The following is a 25,172-nucleotide window of genomic DNA, read 5'->3' as shown; positions in this document are numbered from 1 at the left end:
GGGCGCTGAGGATCAGTTTGAAGTCAGTCAGCAGATCGGTTGAGAAAGGCAGGAGCTCCTCACCCTACTGTATCTCTACTCTGTACATTACTAGATATCATATTGTCAGGTTATGACCGTGGCTTGAAGATTTGACACTCTCTGGGACAGTCGAGTGAACTGTGGATTATAATTTGATTGATCTGGAGCTCAGCCTCATCGACTGGTCCAGGATGCTGCATGAATCCCACATTAATCCTTTGGTGTGTGAGGCCGCTAAACAAGGATTAGCCACGGGATTGTCGAGCATTTTCTAATGATTTTGTATAAAATGTAAAACGTTCATCTGAAACTAAAATGAAAATAAATTCCATGTTGATGTATGAGATAGGTGCCTTTTGTCCTTGTGATGGTGATGTGCTAATTTACACTCATTAAGAGAGAACAATTAAAGTTGTATTAGTCAACATCACAGCTACTGTAACTACAAAACATACTTTTGCTTCATCTGATTTTATTTTGCAGTAATTTCATGGAATAGGTGAACACTTTTTAACCTGCATTAATTAATTTTAGCCACCTGAGGGCAGCGTAACAAGCTGTGAACACAACACTAACATTAACCATTAAAGTTGTTGTTAGCAAACTGTGGAGAATAAATCTGTAAAAGAATAAAGTAAGTGTGGAAATATAAAGAGATCAAAATAATTGAAAAAATAAAAAACATTTTAAAACAAATTTAGATGCTGTAAAATATAAATATTTACAGAAAAAAATTTGAAAATAAATAATGCTGCCTACTCTGATTTATACTTATAATAATTTATATTTTTTTGTCTTCATTTTTCCACAAATATTTCTCTTTATATTTCCACATTTCTTTATACTTACATATGTATCCCTTTGCTCTTACTATTTCTACATTTTTAAGCAATTTTTTATTAGCATTTTATTATTTTTTGTTTTCAATTATAAAAGAAATTAAATAAAAATATAACAAATATTAAATATATTATTTTATTACATAAAAATAAATAAAATAGTCAGTCTAGGCAGCATATATAGTAAACCATCAAATGAAATGGCAAACAAATAAAAAAAAGAGATTTTTTAAATTTATTTTTTTATATTTCTCCTTTTATTTCTCCATATTTTTACATTTTTATTTTATTTTTTCATTTATATTTATCTATTTTTTCCATTTATATTTGATCAATTTATATTTTATTTTTTCATTTATATTTTATTTTTTCATTTTTATGTTATTTTCTTAATCTTTTACAGAATTATTCTTTTTTTATGGCACCCCTATGACTCCATAGCTGCCTTTTTACACATCTAGAGCGACACAGAGCTACATGTAAGTCCAATATTGTCTCAGCGCTGCTTTTCTGTCCACTCCAGCGGACATTTTCACCTAAGGGTATGTATCTGTTCACTGCAGTGGACACTATGCATCAATGGTATAAAAAGTGATTCAATGGAATTCAATACAAGCATGAAAAAACGTGTTTTGTCATGTGTATTCATACCACTGGCTCTTAGAAAATGTTTAAATGCATATTATGTTATATTGAGTAACATTAAATCACTTGTTATACCACTAAAGCATGAACAGATAAGTAACTTCTTCAAAATAACATATTGGAACAAATATAATTTTTTACTTGTTTGAAAGTGAAACAAACACTAAAATTACTACTTTGTGATGTAGTAATTCATGTATTCATGCATGCATGCTTGTGTTACCTGAAGGCCACCGTAGTTTCTACTACATGCTTGAAAAGGAAGAGGTGAGCAGAGGAGTGTTCAGTTTTGCTCCAGTCTGCAACCTCACCACTAGATGCCACTAAATCCTACACACTGATCCTTTAACAACACATGAACACTGTGACTTCACATCTGTACACAGATGAAGACTAAAGAGTCAAAAACACTTCCTGTATTGTTGCAGGATGTGTGCCTGATGAATACGCCACACACTTTCTGCTCATTTGCTTGTAGTTTATTAAGACTTTGCAGCCGATAACTACACACACACTTTTAACACACATGCAGAGCGACACACGCAGGTGGGCTCTCTATCGTTGACGTGAGAGCACAGCTTCACCCACCCCTCCCTCCCCAGAGGACACACACTGACTGAGATCATGCAAGGTACAGACACATATACTAATAAACAATATGGCACTTTACAGAACCATGAGAGCAAAGGTCGGACACGACCAGCGCTCTGTACCTGACAGTGAAACACGTTCAGGTGAACATTCAAAGCCTGCGGACACACACAGTACAGTCAAGGCATAAAACATAGCGTGCGAGCTAAAACCGACTACAGGTTAAGTGAGCAATCCTAACACTACATTGATTAAGACTATTGGTGATGTTAAAGACTGTTTTAATTATTTAAGACTTTCTAAGAAGCTCTGGGCCATTTTAAGACTTTCCTCGGGGAGCCTGAGCTCGTACTTCCTCAGTGAAGCGTCCTCTGGAGGGCTGGATGGGTGTGTGTCACTCTGTGGGAGCACAAAGACAACACATGCTGAATGATACTGTGTGTATCAGAGATGATACACTCACATAAGTGATCTTCATTACCTGCTAGCGGTGTGTGTGCGTCTCTTTTCCCTTCTACCCTTCCTGTCCCCCGCTGCTAGGCTTGGTGACCTGGACGATCTCCACTGAGGTGAAGCCCTTAGTGGTGGAGGCTCGGTTCCTCATCCTCATCTTATTCAGGGTCATCTCTGCCACCTCTGCGCGCTCCTCGGCGTCATCCAGTTCATGGATGGTCTTCCTGTATTTAGACAGGCTGCTGTTGGCCTGCTCCTCCTACAGCGACACAGGCAACACATTTGTTACAAGATGTCCGCGCTATGTCTTCAATACGCTCACCAACATGTCTGCTTTTGAGGAATTAGACGAAAGTGCCTCTTTTTGATTGACATGATTTTAATATTCAAGGCTCTAATGGGATTCAAGGAGTGTAATTAAAAGTGACACAATTTAAAGGAATTGTTCAACATTTTGGAAAATATGCTTATTTGCCTCCTGGCAGAGAGTTAGGTGAAGAGACTGATGCCAGAAATTCTCTAAGATATGTACCTACAAAGAACTTGTCCCTTAAAACATCAGAAATTCACAAGAAAAAAATAAAACTAAGACTTTAAATCTAGCGTCTCCGCTCCTACTCACAGCGTCCTCTATCTGCCGCTTGTAGGACTTGAGCTTGTTCTGGAGTTTCTCCACCAGCTCCTGCATGCGCTGATTGGTCTTGTGGTCCTCCTCCGTCTGGAAGATCAGCTCTTTGAGTCGACGCTCTCCCTTACGGAGGTTTTTCACCGTCTCCATGTGGCGCTTCTGCTCCTGGTCCAGGTTATTCTCCAGCTCCTTGATCTGAGGGAGGAATTGACACAATATGTGGATAAGAGGCCTCGGCGAGGTGTGGTCTGATCTGTCACCATTTTGTCACTCTTTGCTTGCTGTCAGCACAGCTCCTCACCCTGGTTTCCAGTTTCTGGATGGCACGTTTCCCGGCCTTCAGAGCCTGCTGCTCAGCCTCCTCCAGCCTCAGTGTGAGGTCTCGGATGTTCTGCTCCTGGTTCTTCTTGATCTTCTCCAGGTGGGAGCTGCGGTCCTGCTCCTGCCGAAGCTCCTCACACAGTCGCGTCGCCTGGAGGGAGACACGTGCATGAATGCGTAAATCATTTTGAACTGACCTTCATTAAGACATAATGCTTCTAAGGCTGAAACTTTCGTGTAGTCCTGCAGCTTACATCAGTCACAGCCTTCTTGGCTCTCTCATCAGCAGAGCGAAACTCTGAGATCAGCTCTTCATTCTCGCTGGACAGTCGGGTGAGATCGGCCTCCAGTTTTCTCTTCAGGATAGTCAGACTTTGGTTCTAGAGCCAGAAAAATTAAACATTTTTATTAAAATTATATGATAATGATCAAGATGTCAGAGCAGTAATTAAGAATACATGTGTTTGTTTCCTTCCGTCAGTATGGAAGTGCCTACCTGCATGTTGACCTCACTGAACCTCTCCGTGATTTCCACCAGCTCCTGCTCGATCTGTTTACGGGCCCTCTCAGACGCCTCCAGGCCTCCTCTCAGCTCCTCCATCTCTCCCTGCATCAGGCACAGACGCCGCTCCTGCAGGCTGTACTTCTCCCTCAGCTCGTCGTGCTGACGGGCGTCCTCGTCCATCTGCACCTGCAGATCCTGGATGAGACACACACGAGGATTAACGCTGTCATATTTTCAAACTGTTTTTCCTAAGTGGTTTCCTACAAATAAAACTCCTACTTTGATCTGCTGCTGCAGCTTCTTGAGGGTTTTGACCAGCTCTGCGTTGTTCCGGTTGGCGTGCTCCAGCTGGATCTCCATCTCATTCAAGTCGCCCTCCATCTTCTTCTTCATCCTCAAAGCCTCGGCACGACCTTTGGCCTCTGCCTCCAGGCTGGCCTGCAGCGACTCCACTGCACGCGCATGGTTCTTTCTAGTCGGCACAAGTGACAGGTCGTAGTTAAGAAGTAGTAGTTTATAAAACACGGATACTTCAGGCGAGGATGTGGAATTTAATATCCCAGTCTGTCAGTGGGCTTAAGTAAATCTGTGAAGATGCTCATAATGTCACTGTAACTGCTTGTGGCTGTTAGCGCTGATCTTTGTGAGTTAGAATGATTTTGTTAATTTTACACATAACTTTATTTAAATACGCTCAAATAGCACAGGAGCACCAAGACACTATCTGCTTGGCAGTGCAGTTAGAGATGCATTTGACCCTCTGCAGGTGCTCTATTTTTTTGTCTTATTCATGCAGGTCTAACGCCTCCAAAATCCATGCAATCCTTTTGTGAATTCACCCGGGAATCTTCTATAGTTATATAATAAACCGATGGTTTAATTAAGAGTCTGAATGAAAATCATAGGGTCTTTGCACTGGGTGTTTATTTTCTTTCACCCTTTTGCTGTGAGATTTACTATCAAAAAAGGACATGAAAATACAGATTGTTTGAGCACCATGGATGTGATTTGCCATGTGCAGAGGACAACAACCGTGTCTTTTAATTAGTACTTTATCTTCTAGCAGATGATAGGACATTTTTTAAGTGTACTATAATTTTGGCGTTTGCTAAATCCACTTATGCTCGCTCTTACAGAATCTATTTGCTAACCTGGTGACTTCAAACTCCTCCTCCTTCTCATGGATTCTGCGGTCGATGTCAGCCTTGACCTGAGCGAGTTCCAGCTGCACACGGACCAGCTTACCTTCCTCCACCTTGACACACACACACACATTTTGACAACTGTAAAATAGACAACTACATGATGGACAGAAGCAAAAAGTTTCTTGTTTTGCTCCTGTTACTTTTCCAAACTTTGTCTACATCATCTCTCAAACTGTTCTGCAGTCAGAGCTCACACATGCCAAGTTCTGTCTCGGCCAAAAGAAGCTCTCTGTACCTCTAGTGAAGTTTCGGCCTCCTCCAGAGCCAGCTGCAGCTCCTCCTTCTCCACTTCCAGTTTCTTCTTTGCCTTTTGCAGCTCGTGGACGCTGCGGCCTCCTTCGCCAAGCTGCTCGACCAACTCCCTGATCTCCTCTGTGGGGAGAGAGGGCACATTGTAAAGCAGGAAAACATGAGTGCATGCTGGGGATCAGGGCAAGACTACCAACTTTCCTCATTATAATCTATTGTACATGTTATCTGGAGCTGTTAGGAGGTACCTGAGAGGGTTTTGTTCTCCTTGCGGACGGCCTCTATCTGATCCTGGCTCTCCTCGTAGGCAGTCTTCAGCTTGTAGAGCTCCGTCATGTACGAGCGGCTCTCCTTCTGGCTGTTGTCCAGTTCCAGTTGCAGCTCCTCGTTCTTCTGGGTCCACTCAGCCGCAAGCTTGTCGAAAACTCGCTGCTTCTTATCCAGAGCTGCTGCCGCCGCGTTGGACTAGTCACACAGACAGAAAGGAAATAAATGTTCATGTTTTTGTGATCTTAGATTATATCTGCAGATTCAAAGACAAATCAAAGTTTCAGTAAGTGCATTTGTGTGTGTGCATACCCTCTCCAGGTCTATGGTGAGGTCCTCGACCTCTCCCTGCAGCCTCTGCTTGACCTTATCCAAGCTGGCAGCTCTGGCTTGGGCCGCCTCCGCTGCCTCCTCAGCCTCCTGGAGACGCGCTGCAAGTTTGCGCCTGGCGGAGAGTGGGTGGAGGAAGAGAGAGGGAGAAGCAACCGTGGGATTACATTAAAAAGTATCAAGACTGGTTCGGTTGTGTTGTTACAACCACTATTTATACACAAGGGTGATATTTAAAACTTTGTATTTTATTTACAGATGTAGTTGCTGTATTTTTCAGCTCTATTAGACCTACTTCGTCTCCTCCAGCTCCTCGGTGCGGTGGATGGCATCCGTCTCATACTTGCTCCTCCAGGAGGTGACGTCCGCATTGAGCTTGGACACAAGGCGTTGTAGCTCCCCGCGGGCTTCTGACTCCTCCTCCAGCTGCTCCTTCATCAGGGAGAGGTCGTGACGGGCGTTGGCCAGGCCCACTACTGCTGTGTTACGGCCCTGCAGAGGTGGAGAGAGCCTTTAGCAGTATAGTGTTTACTGGAGGTGTTTTAAAGGCAAGAAAAAGAAAACTACTTTTATTGAGAAAAGGAGAATATTCTTATAAAGTAGACACTCTCCGGCCACTTTATTAGGTACACCTTGTTAGTACTGAGTTGGACCCCTTCTGCCTTCAGAACTGCCTTAATTCATGGTGGCATATATTCAACAAGGTGCTGGAAACATTCCTCAGAGATTTTGGTCCATATTGACATGATGACATCACACAGTTGCTGCAGATTTGTCGGCTGCACATCCATGATGAGAATCTCCCATTCCAGCACATCCCAAAGGTACTCTATTGGACTGAGATCTGGTGATCTGACTGGTCATTTAAATCACCTTTCTTCCTCATTCTGATGCTCAGTTTGAACTTCAGCAGTTTGTCTCTTCACCATGTCTACATTCCTAAATGCAGTGAGTTGCTGCCACGTGATTGGCTGATTAGCTATTTGCATTAACAAGCACTTGAACAGGTGTACTTAATAAAGTGGATGATGAGTGTATATATCTCTTAAGTCTTGCAAAATCAACCTATCTTTGCACCCCAACGTATTGTTCAAGCTCCCCTTTAGTACCAGGAGAGATAATCCTAGCGCCAGCCATGCTTGTACCTTGCTCTCCTCGTCCACCTGTCGCTTGAGCTCGTCAATCTGCGTGGTGAGGGAGGCCTTCAGCCTGGTCACCTGCGTCAGCTTACTCTGCACGTCCACCAACTCTCTGCTCATATCGTTGTTCTCCGCTACATTTACACAAAAAGGAATAAAGTGTATAAAGAAAACTCGAGTAATAGTGTTTGTGGCGGTGCATGAGTGTGTTCTTACCAGTCAGATGGATTTTGGCGGTGTTGAGCTCAGTCTGAGTGCGTTCCATCTCAGCCAGGCGAGCGTTGGCCTCTGCCAGGTTGTCCTCCAGTTTATGGGCGTGGGCCTCAGAGTTCATCTGCGCATGTGAACACCCAAATACACACAGATGAGTTTATATTCATATATGATTAATACACACAGTTTTCCAAACGATGCTGTACCTTCGCTTTCTGAATGGCCTCCATCGTGACGTTGAGATCTTCAATCTCCGCCTTCATGCTCTGTTTGTCCTTCTCCAGTTTAACTTTCAGCCTGGTCAGGTTCTCCAGGTGCTCGCCCATCTCTGCCATCGCATCTGAGTGCTTCTTCCTCAGTGCTGCTGCCGTGGCCTCTGACTGGAGCGCTGATTCCTCCAGCTCCCGCCTCAGCTTCAGCAGCTCCGTCTCCCGCTTCCTGTTCTGCTCGATCTAAAGGGTTTAAAAGGACATAGGTAAAACATTTTTTGCCAATTTTATTCCCTCTTGATTGATTGACAGCTGTCAGTGACGCTCACCTGGGCGACGGTGGCCCCTCCCACCTCCTCCAGCCTATCACTGAGGTCCTCCAGATCTCGGGATAGCTCTGCCCTCTGCTTCTCCACCTTTCAGAAAACAGACGACTTTAATCTCTCTAAGTTATATCCCACCTGCCTGCCTATTTATACTTGTCATCATATGGATATGTAATTTTAATTCTGCAGTTATATATGAGGTTTAATCTGTACCTTGGCTCTCATGGCTCGTTCAGACTCCAGCTCCTCCTCCAGCTCCTCGATGCGGCTCTGAAAACCAGAACATTTATCATCCCTCTTTACTTCTTCAGTTCCTCATTTCACCTTCTCCTCTACCTCCTAACCCTATATTCACACTGCTTCTCTCTTTTTCTTATCTACTATCACACCTATCCTCCACACACTCATAATCATTTCTCCCTCCACTGACTTCACGCAACATTCAGCGCATCACATTTACCACTGCTAAACACCCATGATGTCAAGCTGCTCATAGGATTTGCAAATACTAAATTCACGACACTGGGAGTTTAACACAGTAAAATTCTAAATTAACGGACATGTACTCGATACAGTTGAAACCAGCTTGTGTCGTGCATCATGGAGTAAAAGCCTGCAGACTTCTGCATCTCTAAAGACAAACCTGGTGCTCTTTGAGCTTGCGGGTGAGCATGGTGCTGAGAGACTGTTCGTCCTCCAGCTTTGAGTTCATGTTGTTGATCTCAAAGTCTCTCCTGGGTGAACACACAGAAAACACACACACAGCAGCAATGCATCAGGACATCAAGATACTTATAAGCTTTAATGAACTTGTCAGCTTCAGCGCGTGTGTGTGTGTGTGTGTGCGCGCAGGCTTTTGTCTCTCACTTCTTAATGACTTCCTCGAGGTCAATCTTTGTGTTCTCCATCTCATTCAGGTTCTCGATCGTCATCTTCAGGTCTCCCTCTGCCTTCCTCCTCGCTTTCTCCACCTCCGCCCTGATCCTCTTCTCCTGCTCCCAGCTGTCCTCCAGCTACACACACACACACACACACACACACATATACACACACAAAAATCCAAACATGATTTAGGTACTAATTCTGAGTATATTCCGCACACAGTCTCAATAAGTCAAAAAGACAAACCACTTCTCAGGTCACGTACCTCATTCACTTGGGAGTTAAGCTTGCTGTTGGTCTTGGTCAGATGGTTGACTTTGTCTTCCTCTGTTTGGAGATCCTCCAGAGTTTTCTGATAACATTATAACAATTTAGTCAAGTATGAAACCAGTATTTCAATTAGTAGATAAAATGCGTGTGCTTGTCTACCTGTTGCAGTTCCTCCAGAGCTCTCCTTTCCTTCTGCAGTTTGCTGATTTGGTCGTCCCTCTGGCTCAGGTCACCTGTCATAGTTCGCACCTTGTAGTCCAGACCCTAAACATGCCATTGAGCATAATTCAACTTCTTGTGTCCACTGATACAGATAATATTTAGTGAAATAAGCAACAGCTCTCTGTCCACAGCCTCCTTTCCTCTACCTGTTTCTCCTTCTCGGTCCTGGCCAGTGTGGACTCCAGTGACTCCAGATCTCTCTTCAGTTCATTCAGCTCCCCCTCCAGCTGTCTCCTCTGGCCATGAAGGGAGGCGGTGTTCCCTTCTTCTTCCTCCAGGCGCTCACGCAGATCCTAAATACATCGTTATTTTAGACACAGGACAATTTGTCAGCTGTTCACCAGACATATGACTCTCCAATTTCACAGATGATGCTTGTTTGTTGCCATAATAACACAATGTCATACACGCCCAGGAGGAATTCTAGTGTTAAAAATTAAAGAAGCTAATACACTTATGATGTGCATATACACATATATGGTTCACATATAACATGTTACCTGCACTGACTCCTCCAGCTGGACCTTTTGGTGCATCAGCTGGGTGCAGCGCTCCTCAGCATCACCCAGCGTGTCCTGCTCCTGTGGAAGGACAAGGAGATGAGTATGTAGTGTTTCTGTGTGTGTTTATAACTATACAGGTGCAGGGACAGAGGAAAGACACATCACTAACTTTGGCTTGAGAAAAGTTGACCAATATGGTTTTCTTCTGCCATTTTTTCACTATCTAACTATAAGCCAACTTTGTGAGACGATAACAGGCGTCACAAGTGTGAGTCCAAGCAAACTCCATGGAAACTTTTACAGCTGTAAAATCTCTTTCAATGCAGTAAATGAGTTAACTTTTTTCTTTAACTAAGGAAACCTTTTAAGGGATTCTATGCAACTGTGTAAGTCCCTCAGCTGAGGAGAAATTAAGCCATAACTGTCATACTTAGGGAGAAAATTTAAGGTGTTTTGTGCAACTTTAAATTGTGTGTTATGTCATGCAAATTGAGCACAGACATATGTAATATCCTGCTACCATTTGTTTGGATCGGTAACAGTGGCACAGCTTGAGAAATTAGTTTAAATCATTTTACTGTGCTGTAGATATTTTTAGTAGAATATTTTTTCATCTGCATGGTTCGAGGAGTCTTTAAGGATTCTGGAAAGACCTTCAGAACAGCAGTAAGTGTTGCTGAATGACCCTCTGGGTTTTTCAGACATTGTATTTACTTTTCAGAGGAGCTGATTCTCAGCGCCGTGACTTGAATGTAATAGTAATACACAAGAGGTACAGACTGGGGCTAGAGATTTCTGTGATACTTTACACCAAAGAATATCAAACGAACAAGAGGAGAGGATTTTACACCAGTGATTCACCCGTTCTTTGATTTGACTGCCTCGAGGCCAGGAGGAGTATTTTAACCTTGTGTTTTCCTGCATATAAAGATTTGCCAAAAGCCAACAAGAACTTTACAAGGTCTCAGTAATGTGTGAATATCATATGAATGTAATAAGATTACACACAAACATCAGTTGATCATCACTTACTGCAGCCAGCGCCAGGGCGAGGTCGTTCTTCTCCTGTGACAAAGTGACCATCTTCTCCTCCTGATCTTTGATCTTACCCTCCAGCTCCTTCACCCTCTCCACTGCCACCCTCAGCTCCTCTTCCTTCTCCTTGAAGATCTCCTCCTGACGGGCGACCATCAGCAGGGGCTTCACCTGAGGGAGTGAGGCAGCAAATATGATGATGAGGACGATAATGATGATCATTTATCATTTGTCAAGAGAAGATTCTAGTAACCTTAGTGTAGAGTTTCCACCAGCCCCAGAAGCGTAACTGAAGGAACTTCCTCACGTTGCGTTGGATGGCCATCAGTGCAATTCTGTATCACACACACACACACACGTGAATGCAGAAACACTTTTAGTAAATATGGACACATAATTGACCAAAATATGCTCCATCTCTGAGCCGCAGCTGTCTGAAAGGAAAACACACTGACCGTCTGTCCACCATCTTCTTAAACTCGATCCTCATCAGAGTTCCTCTGAGTTGAGCCTGCAGCATGGTCATGATCTTCGCCAGCCGCTCGTCACGCATGTCCTCCAGCTTTGCCAGGACGCCCGCGCGGAAAAACACCTGGAGAGGGAAACACAGACATTTGATAGACGAAAGAACAAGAGGGATACCTGTTAACACACACAGCTCAAAGTAGATTACACCCAATAAGAAACAAAACAGCCAGTAAACAAAAATTGATTCAATTTTCAAGTCTTTAATATTGATTCATTTGTATTTGTTCAATAAGAGATATAATCTAAATGTATTTTATGGCTGATTATATAACGGTGGTGTACCTTGGTGTGGCCGATGCGGTACTCCATATTATCCAGGCCAATTGAACTGAGGATGAGCTCAGACGCCTTCTTGTTGTCAACAAATCCCTTAGGGATGACGTTGGGGTTGAGGATATAGTACCTAAGAGACATTTGGAAAGGCGAAATGTGACAGTAGTTAAATTTTTTTATAATGTAGATTTTTATCCATTTTAACACCGTGCTCTTTAAATTCTCAATTTTTCTACAATAATAATAATGAACAAGTAAATAGGGTTCCAAAAAGCAAAAGAGCTCCTGGTTCAAACCCAGGGTGGGGGAGCCCTTCTGTACGGAGTTTGTATGTTCTCCCCGTGTCAGCGTGGGTTTTTTCCAGGTACTCCAGCTTCCTGAATGTGAGCGTGAATGGTTGTCTGTCTCTCTGTGTTAGCCCTGTGATAGTCTGGCGACCTGTCCAGGGTGAACCCCGCCTCTCGCCCAATGTCAACTGTTGTAGTCTTCAATGAAAACTTGCAAACATCCACAAATCTGTGACCACTTTACCACCCACACAACCCTACCACCACATCCCCTATGCCACAAAAATACAAAAAAAAGGGGATTCCTGAGGAGCAGGGTAACAGTGGGTTTACATCTTATGTGCCAGTAGTTCACCTGGGGGCTAAACGGATTGCTCCCATCGCCAGTAATTAAATGAACATGGAGGAAAATCCCGGAATAAAAGAGATAAATATAGACAAAAATGGGAGTCAGACCTTTGTTTGAACTCTGGGTACTGTAGTCTGTTGGGGAATCCTTTCCTGCAGATGCGGATGCCCTCCAGCACGCCGTTACAGGCTAACTGGTGCAGGATCAGAAAGTTATCTGTCACACCTTTACAACACAGAAGAGAGAACCAAGGACAGCAAACATTTTACCAGTATCTCAGAAAGAATACGTTTCTTGTTATAGTGAGACACACTATGGTTTCAAGATTCTGACGTCAACACACACTCTTCACCCACTGACCTGGTTTCTTGTACTCATTGGGCACAATGCAACGGACAAAGTGGGGAGCAGTGCTTCGCAGGGTGCTCATCAGCTTGTTCAGTTGTTCCTGTCATGCACAAATAATCAATGGACACCTATGAGATCGTGAGCATGTTGTTGCAGAGCTAAGTAGTATTCTTATATACACAACATGTGTAGACGTCCCCCTGTGTGTCTGGCTGAGTTACCCTGTAGAAGTTAGAGACGGTTTGAAAGGACGAGCCTTTCTTCTGTTTCTTGGATCCTGAAGCGGCCTCCTCCTCTTTGAAGAGCTGAGCCAGCAGAGGTAATGAGGACTTCTGGAAGAGTCCCACCACCGTCTCATTCAGAGGGTCTTTGTTCTTCTCCAGCCAGCCGGCGATGTTGTAGCCCACCTGTGAGAGGCAAAAACAGCATTAACAGACCTATGTACACACAGTTACACATCCTACTTTACAGTCTAAGATATAAGTGGCTGTGTATGCACTGGGGCATTGTACTTAAAGCAAAACTTCATCCTCCAAATGACCACTTGCATATCAATAGCTCATGTATGTGTTTGTTACTCCAGTCCCCACGGAGGCATTTGTCTAGCCACTAACATCGCCACAACAATCCAGTACTCACAGTGCCGGCATAGTGCACCAGTTCAAAGTGGACCTCGGGTCCTTTCTTCCCCCCTTTCGGCTTGAGGAAGTTGGGGGACTTGCCCAGGTGGTTTTCATACAGAGATGCTTTGAAGGTTGCGTCTGTTGCCTTTGGAAACACACACTGCTCCTCCAGGATGGAGAAGATCCCCATATGCTAGAGGGGGAGGCAGAAATAGAAAAAAAATGGTGTACTCAATATATACTTTTTTATATGTTCATGTTTGTGCACTTTATGCTGACTGTGTCTTACCTTCTCCAGCAGGTCGATGCAGGCCTGGAGGTCCAAGCCGAAATCGATGAAGACCCAGTCGATGCCCTCCTTCTTGTACTCTTCCTGCTCCAGCACAAACATGTGGTGGTTGAAGAACTGCTGCAGCTTCTCATTAGTGAAGTTGATGCACAGCTGCTCAAAGCTGTTGAACTGGAGATGAAAGACAGAGTTACATCGCAGAGATGAGAGTATGAGAAGAGACTGTCTGACAAATGTTGGAGACATGATCATATCCAATTCATTGATTCAAATCTCACCTCAAAGATCTCAAACCCAGCAATGTCCAGCACTCCTATGAAGTACTGTCGCTGCATCTTGGTGTCCAAGGTCTTATTGATGTGGTGTACCATCCACTTAAACATGCGGTCATAGATGGCCTTTGCCAGAGCACCGATGGAGTACACACACTGGTCCTGGTTCTGACCTGACATTTCAAGTTAAAATATTGTAACGGGTGCATTGTCTTCTCTCATTTAATAGTCTCTGTTTACAAGAAAATAATTTGAATCCTCTAAATAATGTCTTTGCAATACCTTTGGTCACAAACTCGTTGCCAACCTTGACTCTGGGGCGTGTAATGCCCTTCTGCAGCTCCCCAGAGTTGATGGCCATGAGGTGGGCGACTTTGTCAGCCACTTTAGGAAGGGAAGAAAAGAGCAGACAAGGAATTCAGGATATAATTTCAACAATGTCTCATAACACATGCTGAAAAAATGTGTCACCGCCGTATACACAAATGAGGTAGGGACTGATGAAAGGAAAAATAGATAGATAGAAAGAGAGCGAGGTGGACATTATATACCCTCAGTGGAATCCACATCAGCCTGTTCCTCTCTGGCTTTCTGTTTGAACTTCATGTTACCGAAGTGCATTATGCCTCCAGTCAACTTGTACACACTCATCTTCTCCTCAGAAGTGAAGCCCAGGACATCAAAGGCTTCCTGTGGACACACAAGCATACAGAGAGAGAAAGGACAGAAGAATGACGATCAGTGCTGCACAATAGTTACACAAAGAGAAGCAATAGCACCATCAACAGGCTCATTTATATAACTTCTCATTGGTCATGCACAGATGTACAGTACTGCATCTCAGTCTTTATCACTGATTTTAAATCAAAGCACAACATTAATAACTCAGCTCCCACAGAAAAACTATGAACTCACATCAGTGAGCAGCAGTTCCTCCCCATCATCCACGTTATCCACCACAGTGACTCCCTGACACACCCACACATACTGTTTGGGGTCTGGTTTCAGCAGCAGAGCCTCTGGAAGACATAATATGAGACAATAGTCATTTGTTACCCCGAGAGCAAGTCCGGATGTTTAATACTGGATAAAAAAAGTATCATTTCAACCAGTCGTTCCCAACCTTTTTAGACTGATATACTGCCCCAGCCCTGCCAGATGTCCCCAGGCACCCCTCCATCAGCACCACTAATCATGTTCCAAACGTCTTCATTTTAATTGATTTTAAATTGAATGTTATTAAACTCAACATAAGAAATACTATATGAGATTTCGATTAATAGGATCTCAAATCACTGCCACTTTTAAATGAAAATTGTTGAATCCATTCTGTCCATTGTCTTTTTTCATGTGAAGCACTCAGTGCTTATAATGCCCTTATTGTAAAGCACTTTGTGCTGCAGTTCTTGTATGAAAGGTGTTATAGAAATAAAGTTCATTATTATTATTATTATTATTATTACTATTATTAGTTACTACTATCTTTCATACTACTAGTGGCATAAGCTCCATGTTTTTACTATTTTGGTATTTCAACTATTATCCACTACTTCTAGCTAACAAGTTAATGCAACATTTTCTTTACGTATTTTTTTTAGCTCAAATTGTTTTAACCATTCATCTGCTACTGCTAATGTTAACTATTTCAACTGTTAACCCATTATCCATAGTTGAATAACAAATTTGAACTGCTTACTCATTACATATAGCTAACTAGGCCTATTTTAACTGTATATCCATTAATTGTAGCTTACTATTTCAACAGTTTTTTACAATTTTATCTATTAACTCATTACTTTTAGCTAGCAATTTCCTGTTTATCAATTACTTCTGGCTAATTATTTCAACCATTTATCCCGTATTTTTAGCTATTAAATTGTTTTACCCATTACTCATTGTTAACTATTTTAACTGTTAGCCCCTTACTTTTAGCTCGCTATTCCAACTGATAGCCACTTACTTTTAGCTAGCAATTCCAACTGTTAGCCACTTACTTTTAGCTAGCAATTCCAACTGTTAGCCCCTTACTTTTAGCTAGCAATTCCAACTGTTAGCCCCTTACTTTTAGGTAACTATTCCAACTGTTTATCTTTCACTTTAAGCTAACTATTTCAACTGATAGCCTTACTTTTAGCTAACTGTTCCAACTGTTTATCTTTTACCTTTAGCTAACTATTTCAACTGTTAGCCCCTTACTTTTAGCTAACTATTTTAAAAGTTAGCCCCTTACTTTTAGCTAGCAATTACAACTGTTAGCCCCTTACTTTTAGATAACTATTCCAACTGTTTATCTTTTACCTTTAGCTAGCAATTCCAACTGTTAGCCCCTTACTATTAGCTAGCAATTCCAACTGTTAGCCCCTTACTTTTAGCTCGCTATTCCAACTGTTAGCCACTTACTTTTTGCTAGCAATTCCAACTGTTAGCCACTTACTTTTAGCTAGCAATTCCAACTGTTAGCCCCTTACTTATGGATTGTTTTTCCAACTGTTAGCCCCTTACTTTTAGCTAACTATTCCGACTGTTATCTTTCACTTTAAGCTAACTAGTTCAACTGATAGTCTTACTTTTAGCTAACTATTCCAACTGTTTATCTTTCACTTTTAGCTAACTATTACAACTGTTAGCCCCTTACTTTTAGCTAACTATTCCAACTGTTAGCCCCTTACTTATGGATTGTTTTTCCAACTGTTAGCCCCTTACTTTTAGCTAACTATTCCAACGCCCCTTACTTTTAGCTAACTCTTCCAACTGTTTATCTTTCACTTTAAGCTAACTATTTCAACTGATAGCCTTACTTTTAGCTAACTATTCCAACTGTTTATCTTTCACCTTTAGCTAGCTATTCCGACTGTTAGCCCCTTACTTTTAGCTAACTATCCCAACTGTTTATCTTTCACTTTTTAGCTAACTGCGTCAACAGTTTGCTCATTGCTTTTAGCTAACTGTTTATCTATTACTTAAAACTATTTCAACTGTCTTACATTACTCATTACTTTCAGATAACTACTTTAACAGTTACACCATTATTTAATGTTATTTCAGCCATTTATTCAGTACTTTTAACCAACAATTTATTAATTACTTTTAGCCAGTTCAATCATTTATCCAATATTATTTATCCAATACTATTAGCTACTTTTCACACATTCACCTGCAACAAGTGGTGTTCACATGTTAACAGCTGACATAGTAGCTTAGGCCTAGATTGCTTTTAAATTCTAAAATTTTTAATTAGTTGAGTTACTCCACAATATTTTAACATTACCCCTGAGTTACAGGTATACCTGGCTGTAAATCACTTTGTATTTTTAATAGCACTTTACCAATTTTATTTCTTTGCACATGCAGATGTTTGAAACTATTGCATTATGAAGAAAGCTTTGGGCAAAATGTTCATCTTTCAACACTTAGTGTTTACGAATAAAATATTAAAGTGTCTCCAGCAGTGCAAATATCTCTAGTTTGTAATAAGTGTAGTGTTAAGTACTGTGGCTATACTTTTCTTACCTAAGAGTTCTGGCTTCCTTCCAGACAGGAGTTGGTAGAAGATGTGGTAACCTCTCTCAGCAGCCTGCTGTGAAATCACTCTTGATTTCTCCAGCAGATCTGAAGCACACACGGAAAAAAACACCACAGACACAACAAGACAAATAGTATTAAGGATGCTAATTATATTTCTGAAACAGCTTCCACATGAGGACATCTTAATTTCTTTAAACATAGAAAAAACAAGTCTTGGTATTTGACCAAAAAGACAAGACAATGAAATCCACTCACAGCTCTCAATGTCGGCGCCAGCCAGCTTAGCTGTCGGCCCAAAGTGGATCCGGATGAACTTTCCCTGAAATGACACAGAAATACTATTCATACAGATATGCTAATTGTAGGATTCTGCTGTCATTACATGGACATTGATTGTTTCATTTAATTATGTAAGAAAAATATCCAATGATGATTTCTGTGTTTTCCCCCTACAAAGCGTGAGGAGTTGTTGTTCCTGATGGTCTTGGCATTGCCAAATGCCTCCAGCACTGGGTTAGCCTGAATGATCTGGTCCTCCAAAGAGCCCTGAGAGAAGAGAAGAAGAAGAGAAAGTTGCTTGATTTTGACAGATAAGAAAAGCAGCACACAAAATCATGTTTATACATACACAAAGACCACTTGCCTTGGAGTCGGGGGCTTTGCACCCAGAGGCTCCAACATTGGCAAAGTACTGGATGACCTTCTTGGTGTTTTCAGTCTTGCCAGCACCAGATTCTCCACTGGAGGAGAGAAACGAATAAGGATTTAATATTAACCACACATGCTGGCCACACCTTATATTTATACGAGACATAAAACATGTTGTCCTTACGTGATAAGCATAGACTGGTTCTCATGCTCTGCGACGATGGGACATAAAGGGAGCGGGAGGGAAACGGAAAGAGTGTGAGAGAGATGGGAATAATTACTGCTGATTTCCCTCTGAGCAGATCAGAGGAGTGCTGATGTTCTCTGTCAGCACTACCAACAACACAGACAGCTGTCAGCTCTCCCCTGATGCCATATAATGGCTTCAAATATTTTTCTGCTCCCTGAACAAATCATCACACGCCACACTGATTACACAGCAACTGCCCCACTCCCTCTTTCCACATAAAGAACAGCATAATGACTTTCAAGCAACACGTCTCATGGGGGCTCAACCCAAATCACCACATACCACTTGCATGCTTACTTCTCCTCTTTACCTCCCTCTGCTCACCCACCAGTGACCTACAGCATGACTGATTAAAATGTTTCCCCTCCCTCACCCTGCCATCGCCCTCTCCTCACCCATCAGCATGTCATGGTAGGCATTGTCAGAGATGGAGAAGAGGTGAGGAGGAACTTCATTGCGTTTCTTGCCCTTATATATCTGGGCCACTTTAGCGCCATAGATGGGCAGCCACTTGTATGGGTTGATCGTTACACAGAAGAGGCCTGAGTAGGTCTAGAGGTGGAAGGGAACATATAAAGAGAATTAAATGGTCAACAAACTCAGTCACATGAGAACAAATCTGGCTCATAGGCACCTTGACATGCCTTTCCTTCTCTTTCCTCCTTATCTTTCCTATCTAACATATACATTCAAACAAAAAAGTCTGCTGCTTTTAAGGGATAAGTCCACAATTTTATATCTGAATATGAAAATATATCAAATTCAATACAGCTGAGGAGTTGTTTTGAGAAAAATGCCTTCACATACACTTCGTAATTTAAGTCTGCCTAGTTGTGTTCTTGTACTGGTGATGTCCTACTGCCCTTTAAAAGAGTATTCCACTGATTTATCATTAACTTATATGGAGTTGGGAGAATTGTAAGAGATGTTTTTTTTTTAAAAATCACAGTCAAAATTAAAGCAGCAGTGGGTGAGATATTCTAACCTTTAGTCCCTAGTATGTGTGAAACTTCTAAAACATTGGATCACACACTTTCCAAATGCAATGAATAACATATTTCATGAGGGTTCTCATCCCAGGTCTTCAAATACCAATGCTGTTTCGTGCCTTTGGCATGTGATACCAACACCGAAAGCACCTTTTGGCGTGTCTGTGCGACACACCCTTCAATGTCTGCGTGTGACGCACCGCTCTCTCCTGGGTGAATCTTATGACGCATGGTTAAAGTTGTCAAATGGATCTGGTTAAGTTTAGGCAACAAAAGTACTTGGTTAGGCAGAGTCAGTCACAATCTATAACAAAACGTTATGTTTATTCTACATAAACTATAAAAACTACAAATAAACTATATATATAAAAACACTAATCACTACTTAAATAAATCACTTCTTGTTTTCTTTGGTATTTTTGTCATATACAGATGATAGAAAAATGACTACAGGGTGATAAATATGTTGATGCGCTCCAATGTAAAGTCGTTATTTTATCATCTGACGAGATGCTAGGATATATGGTAGCTAGTTTAGTCAAAAAATCTGACACTAGGACCCGTCATGACTACCTTACATGACATGAGTGACATCAGACAGATGCAAGTTAAGTAATGCTACATTAAAATAACATTAACTTTACTTCACACAGGACACAGGTGAAAGTCTGTGTTTGTTTGACCCATCTACGTCCCCTCCTGCCCACCGTCGAGCCTTCTCTGAGCGTCAAATATTACTGCAGATGGGTTTAAGTTGAAGAAGTTAGTCGAAAGCCAGTTGTGAGTGCGACACATAGAGACACCAACAGGTGCCTTCGGCGTTGGTATAACATACCGAGGGCCATAACAAAGCATCAGTAATTGATGACCTGGGAATGACAATGAGCTGTAAATGCCTGTATCTCTCAAACTCCTCTTCCCTATTTAAGATATATACGATATTAGACATTATACAATGTCTTACCCTAGAGTTGTACCCCACATGACGAAATCAGTGATATTCATGTGTAAAATCGATGTTGAACTTGCCCCATTCAGCTTTTCATTAGAAGTGCCATATTAACATACTAAGTAAAGTTTATTCTCCTGTCCTCAATGTGTCATGTGGACATGGTTTTGAGTCAGGGTTGTTGTGGTGCTGTGACAGGCTTACATAGATCCTCATGTTGACGTAGCGGCTGCGCAGGTTTTCCATGACGCTGGCCTCGTTGAGGAACGTGAGGTTGGCCATGTCGCTGGCTTGGAAGAACTTCGGAGGGTTCATCTGCTGGACGTCATCCTTCCTCACACTCACAGTCTGATCAGAAAGAACAATCACTCAGTCAATCTCTTCACCATCAGTGAGACTGTTAACATTACTCGTCATATAAATGCAAACCTTTAAGATAAAATAACTCACAGTGTTCTTGGAGGTCTTGACGGTGACTTTGTCCCCATCTTCAGACTGGATCTCCCCGGCAATGAAAGCCTCCTTCTCATCTTTGACCCAGCAGGAGCGCTTGATGTCGTATGATTTGCTCATAGCATCCTGGCGCTCCTTCTCTGAGGGAACCAGGAAGGGCATGGGGTCCACATCGTCCCCGCACTCCCCTTTATATGGCATGGCTGCTGCTGCTGCTGCTGCTGCTGCTGCCACCAACGCACACTGACCAACTGTCAAGCTCACTCACCTACAGGCTGAGAGAAAGCAGAATGTGCTAATAGAAGAAGCAGAGGAACACTGACCATTAGGACCAAATATCTGACACACTCACCAATACAGGCAGCGGAGGTGCGCTCAGGAGGAATATGGGAGTGTGAGCTGAGGCCATGCTGTTTTATATCAGACCTTCTCCGTCCTGATATGGTCACTACTCTAAAACCAGCCATCACCCTGAGGTCTCATCCCTCCTATCTGCCTGGCAGCGCGGGATCTGGGAATTCTTCAATCTGCCTCCGTCCATTTAGGGTTTCCCTGGAAAGCCATCACTCAGGCTGAACCCATCTCCTTTCCTCACCCCATCACTCAATCCATCTTCTCCACATCTCCGCCCTACCACACCTCGATTTTCATCCCACCGTGCCTCGGCCCTGGACAGTGGGGATTGGGATGAGTCAGGCATCTTAAATTAAAACCATGAACACGCAGAAACAGAGGGACATTTTTCTCATATTTTTTTTTTACAGCACTGTTCACTCTGCTGCTCATCAGACTGTCCAGCAAGATGCACTGTTTTATCTGTATATGGCAGAGTACGTGTGTGTGTCATATGTGATATTAAAACAGTCCCTTGTAGATAGGGACAATGACAGATTTCTGAGGCACCATGGGGCAATTATGGGACAATGGGCCCCTGGGCACAGACATGTTAAAGGCGCCACCCCCTCTCTCCTACACAGGACTGGAAACACAACTCAGGCTTTGTGGTAATTTTGCCACTTTTATGTTGTCTTTTTGCAGTATTCGAGGTCTTTTTTGGCTATTTTGTGTCTCCTTGTAGTCATTTTGTGTCTCTTTTTGGTTGTTTTGCCCCTTTTTGTGATTATCTTGTGTCTCTGTGACATCATTTTAAGGGCTTTCTGTCTTTTTTAATGATAATTTTCTGTCTTTAGTGGCCATTTTGGGCCTCTTTTAAGTTGTTTTGCCCCTGTTTGTGGTTATTTTGTGTCACAATAAGGACTTTTAGTATCTTTCTTGGTCATTTAGTGTTTTTGTGTGTTCTTGTCATCATTTTGGGGGTAATTTAGTCTTTTTTGGGTAATTTTATGTCTTTTGTAGTCTTTTGTGCATCTTTTTGGTTGATTTGTGCCTCCTTGTTGTCATTTTGTGTCTCTACTAGTTCATTTTTAGTTTCTTCTGGGTAATGTTGTGTCTTCGTTTTGTCCATCTTTATGATTATTTTGTGTCACTTTTGTTTTTTTACTGTCTTTCTTAGCCATTTTGTGTCCACTTGTAGTCATTTTGTGTCTGTTTTTGGTTGTTTTGCAACTTTTTGTTGTTACTTTGTGGTCCTTACGGTCATTTTGTGTCTCTAAGAGGTAATTTTGTGTTTTGTTTAGAGTAATCTTGAGTCTTTTGTAGTCATATTGTACCTCTTTTTGGTTGTTTTGCCACTTCTTACGGTTATTTAGTGTCTCTGAGATCATTTTGTGTCCTTTTTGGTTGTTTTGTGCCTCCTTATTGCCATTTTGTTTCTCCATGAGATAATTTTTTTGTTTCTTCTGGGAAATTTTGTCATTTTGTCACTTTGTGTTTCTGTCTGGTTGTTTTAATCTGTTTGTAGTTGTTTTCAGTCTCCTTGTCAGCATTTTGAGCCTTTTTGAGGTGATTTTGTGTCTTTTGTAGACATATTGTGTCTCTTTTTGGTTGCTTTACCCCATTTGTAGTTATTTCGTGTCTCCTTTACATCATCTTGTGAGTCTTTGAGATAATTTTGTGTCTTTTCTAGTCATTTTGTGTCTCCGTTTAGTTGTGTTTGCCCCTTTTTGGTGTCATTTTGTGTCTCTTTTAGGTTATTTTGTATATTTTTTTCTTTTTCTCTGCAGTCATTTTGTGTCTATTCCTGGTCAGTACATGTTAATTTGATTGACATTTTGTAGATGAAGATCAGGGGGGGCAGTAGGCCCTTGAAGTAATCTGACCATGTGAGGCACAGTTTGATTCTCGGCCAAATATGAAAGAGTTTTGCCAAGTAATTCACATAATAAAAAGAAAACTCTTGTGTCTGTTGGGAAACTTTATCCATTTATAGCATCACTGCCTTGGTCGTATCCAAAATGTCTCCTCAATCTCAGTTTAATTTTTCAGAACTGAAGCAGCTGTTCCCCCTGCTTCCTCAAGGGCGATCTAGACTGATGCTAATCACACACACAGAGTAAGGCTAAGAAGAGTTAATGGTTTGACTTAGTCCAAGACTCTGTTAAAAAGTCCACATTATGCAACAATATTGTAGTTTAAAATGATCTCTGACAGTTTTAGTTGTAGATTTTCTGGCATTACACAGATTCTCAGGAGCAAAATTGTTCCACCTTTAATAAAATCACTGTCCAGCTTTATCTTCATTTCTTTTCCAGCCTGATGTCGTTTGTTTTTTACCTTTTTTTTATCTTTTCTTTTTCTATGTAAATCATTTTGCAAGAACAAACATACATTTGGCCTCCCACTGGGATTTTCCAACTGTTCTGCGCAATGAATGACTTCATCCTCATTATCCGTGTGTGTGTGTGTGTGTGTGTGTGTGTGTGTCTGTCCCAGGGGTATAACTAAGTTTGTCTCTATGACTGGAATTATTTAAGTAGTTATGAACACACTCAGTTGGTCTCAAGGGTCCCAACGGCCCTTTGAATAACTCATACACACACTGTACAGTCTCACACAGACACACACATAATCATACTAACAGCTGTACATGACCGTTTCTGAGGGATAAAATGATTTGTGTGTGTGTGGGAGTGTGTGTTTCTGGCGATACTACTGTACGGCCACCTGTGGCGTGTTGACACATGCGTGATACATAGAGCCACAAGTGGGATTCAGACAGATGCGCAGTTGTGGATAAAAGGTGGGAAAAAGAGATTGAAACAAAAAATTACTTCCACCTGTGCCTCTTGTGTGTGTGTGTGTGTGTGTGTGTGTGTGTGTGTGTGTGTGTGTGTGAGCCTCCCCTCTGGAAGTGTGTGGTGTCCTGCAAGCCGTTTCACTGCTTATGTGGATTTACTGTGTCCTGTAAACAGGCTGGTGAGAGGGTCCATTGTTCCACCAGCTAATACTGCAGCCATGCAGCTAACCCCTGTGCCGCTAAAGAGCCAAATCCCTCCAGCCATTATCCCTGCCCACCCAGCTCGCCCTCAGACTTTATCAGACTGTACCACACTTAAAAATCCTGACAAACAGTCTTAAAAACATGTCATATCATTTGAGATAAAGTAATGCATTATTTTAACTTGATTCTTGGGCGATAGTCTCATCTGCATTATCATCATTAATATTTTTGTACATAAAGGCAGTTTAAAATAAAAACTGTTATTTAAAGTCTTCTATCTTGTTGCTTTTTGGAAGCTCCAACATCTAAGATGTAACTGTCTGTGGGGACGACCTGGTTGTTTTGCCCCTTATGTAGTTATTTTGTGTCTCCTAGTCGTCATTCTGAAGTGATTTTGTCTTTTTTTAGGGTCATTTTCTGTCTTTCTTTGCCGTTTTGTGTTTTTTTTTTGTTGTTGTTTTGTCCCTCTTTATTATAATTTTGTGGCCCTTTGAGGTCTTTTAGTGTCTTTCTTGATCATTTTCTGTCTCTTTTTGGTTGTTTTGCCCCTTTTTGTTGTTATTTTTTGCCTCCTTGTCACCATTTTGTGACTTTTTGAGGTAATTTAGTGTCTTTTGTATTCATTTTATGTCTCCTTTTAGCTGTAATTGTCTCTTTTTGTTGTTATTTTTTCCCTCTTTGTCATAATTTTGTTTCTTTTTTTATTCATTTTCTGTCTGTCTGCAGTCATTTTGTGTATCTTTTTGGTTGTTTTGCATTTCTTTGTGGTCTCTTCGTGTCTCTTCCTAGTCAGTACATGTTGCCTTGAAGTTTGGTACAGATATGTTCATGGCGCCCAAAGGATGAAACCCTAATGACGTTGTTTGCAGTGGTAGAATGCAAATAAGAACATATACTCAAGTACTGTGCTTAAGAACAATTTTGAGGTACTTTCACTTGAGTGATATTATTTATGCAACTTTAAATTTCTTTTCCACTACATCTCAAAAACTAATTTTGCACTTTTTAGACCTCTACATTTATTTCATAGCGATAGTTGCATAAAATACAGTTGCAGATTCAGATTTTTAATAATTGTAATAATGCATTTTCTTTACAGGCACCTTTCAGAGCACTCAAGAACCTTACAAGACACAGGTAAAAAACAAAACAAGCAGCAATGTATCCATAGATCATAAAGTCAAACCACTTTGTGA

The 25,172-nt window shown here is 41.6% G+C and overlaps 1 protein-coding gene across 1 annotated transcript; it reads right to left on the bottom strand.

Moving 5' to 3' along the window:
- Positions 1–2,178: 2,178 nt before the first annotated feature.
- LOC126405000 (myosin-16-like) lies at positions 2,179–20,789 on the bottom strand. The gene is made up of 44 exons (XM_050068483.1): positions 20,634–20,789; positions 20,388–20,531; positions 18,641–18,797; positions 18,180–18,207; positions 17,991–18,087; positions 17,801–17,893; positions 17,603–17,666; positions 17,333–17,431; positions 14,738–14,841; positions 14,374–14,512; positions 14,105–14,206; positions 13,829–13,995; positions 13,551–13,721; positions 13,278–13,454; positions 12,860–13,045; positions 12,651–12,738; positions 12,398–12,515; positions 11,664–11,784; positions 11,309–11,445; positions 11,107–11,188; positions 10,851–11,024; positions 9,816–9,896; positions 9,462–9,608; positions 9,253–9,357; positions 9,089–9,175; positions 8,809–8,954; positions 8,585–8,675; positions 8,155–8,211; positions 7,945–8,031; positions 7,613–7,858; positions 7,410–7,527; positions 7,200–7,327; positions 6,350–6,546; positions 6,037–6,169; positions 5,706–5,922; positions 5,444–5,580; positions 5,155–5,258; positions 4,283–4,475; positions 3,995–4,198; positions 3,753–3,878; positions 3,479–3,649; positions 3,172–3,372; positions 2,578–2,808; positions 2,179–2,495 (listed from the first exon to the last, which is right to left on the bottom strand). Exons 1-43 carry the CDS (start codon positions 20,754–20,756, stop codon positions 2,611–2,613), a joined length of 5,745 nt encoding a protein of 1,914 aa, XP_049924440.1. The 5' UTR covers positions 20,757–20,789; the 3' UTR covers positions 2,179–2,495; positions 2,578–2,610.
- Positions 20,790–25,172: the final 4,383 nt, after the last annotated feature.

This window comes from Epinephelus moara, chromosome 18, assembly GCF_006386435.1.
Source record: "Epinephelus moara isolate mb chromosome 18, YSFRI_EMoa_1.0, whole genome shotgun sequence".
Classification (NCBI taxonomy): domain Eukaryota; kingdom Metazoa; phylum Chordata; class Actinopteri; order Perciformes; family Serranidae; genus Epinephelus; species Epinephelus moara.
The sequence above is the reverse complement of the archived record's forward strand: the minus strand, read 5'-3'. Positions and strand labels throughout refer to the sequence as shown.

Bases quoted from the DNA above. Each gene is read 5' to 3' on its own strand.
- LOC126405000 (XM_050068483.1), bottom strand. From the start codon at position 20,756: ATGAGCAAATCATACGACATCAAGCGCTCCTGCTGGGTCAAAGATGAG. The intron at 14,513-14,737 runs GTGAGTTCATAG...GTGTGTCCACAG, and splicing joins AGGAACTGCTGCTCACTGAT to GAAGCCTTTGATGTCCTGGG. The intron at 5,259-5,443 runs GTACAGAGAGCT...GTGTGTGTCAAG, and splicing joins AGGCCGAAACTTCACTAGAG to GTGGAGGAAGGTAAGCTGGT.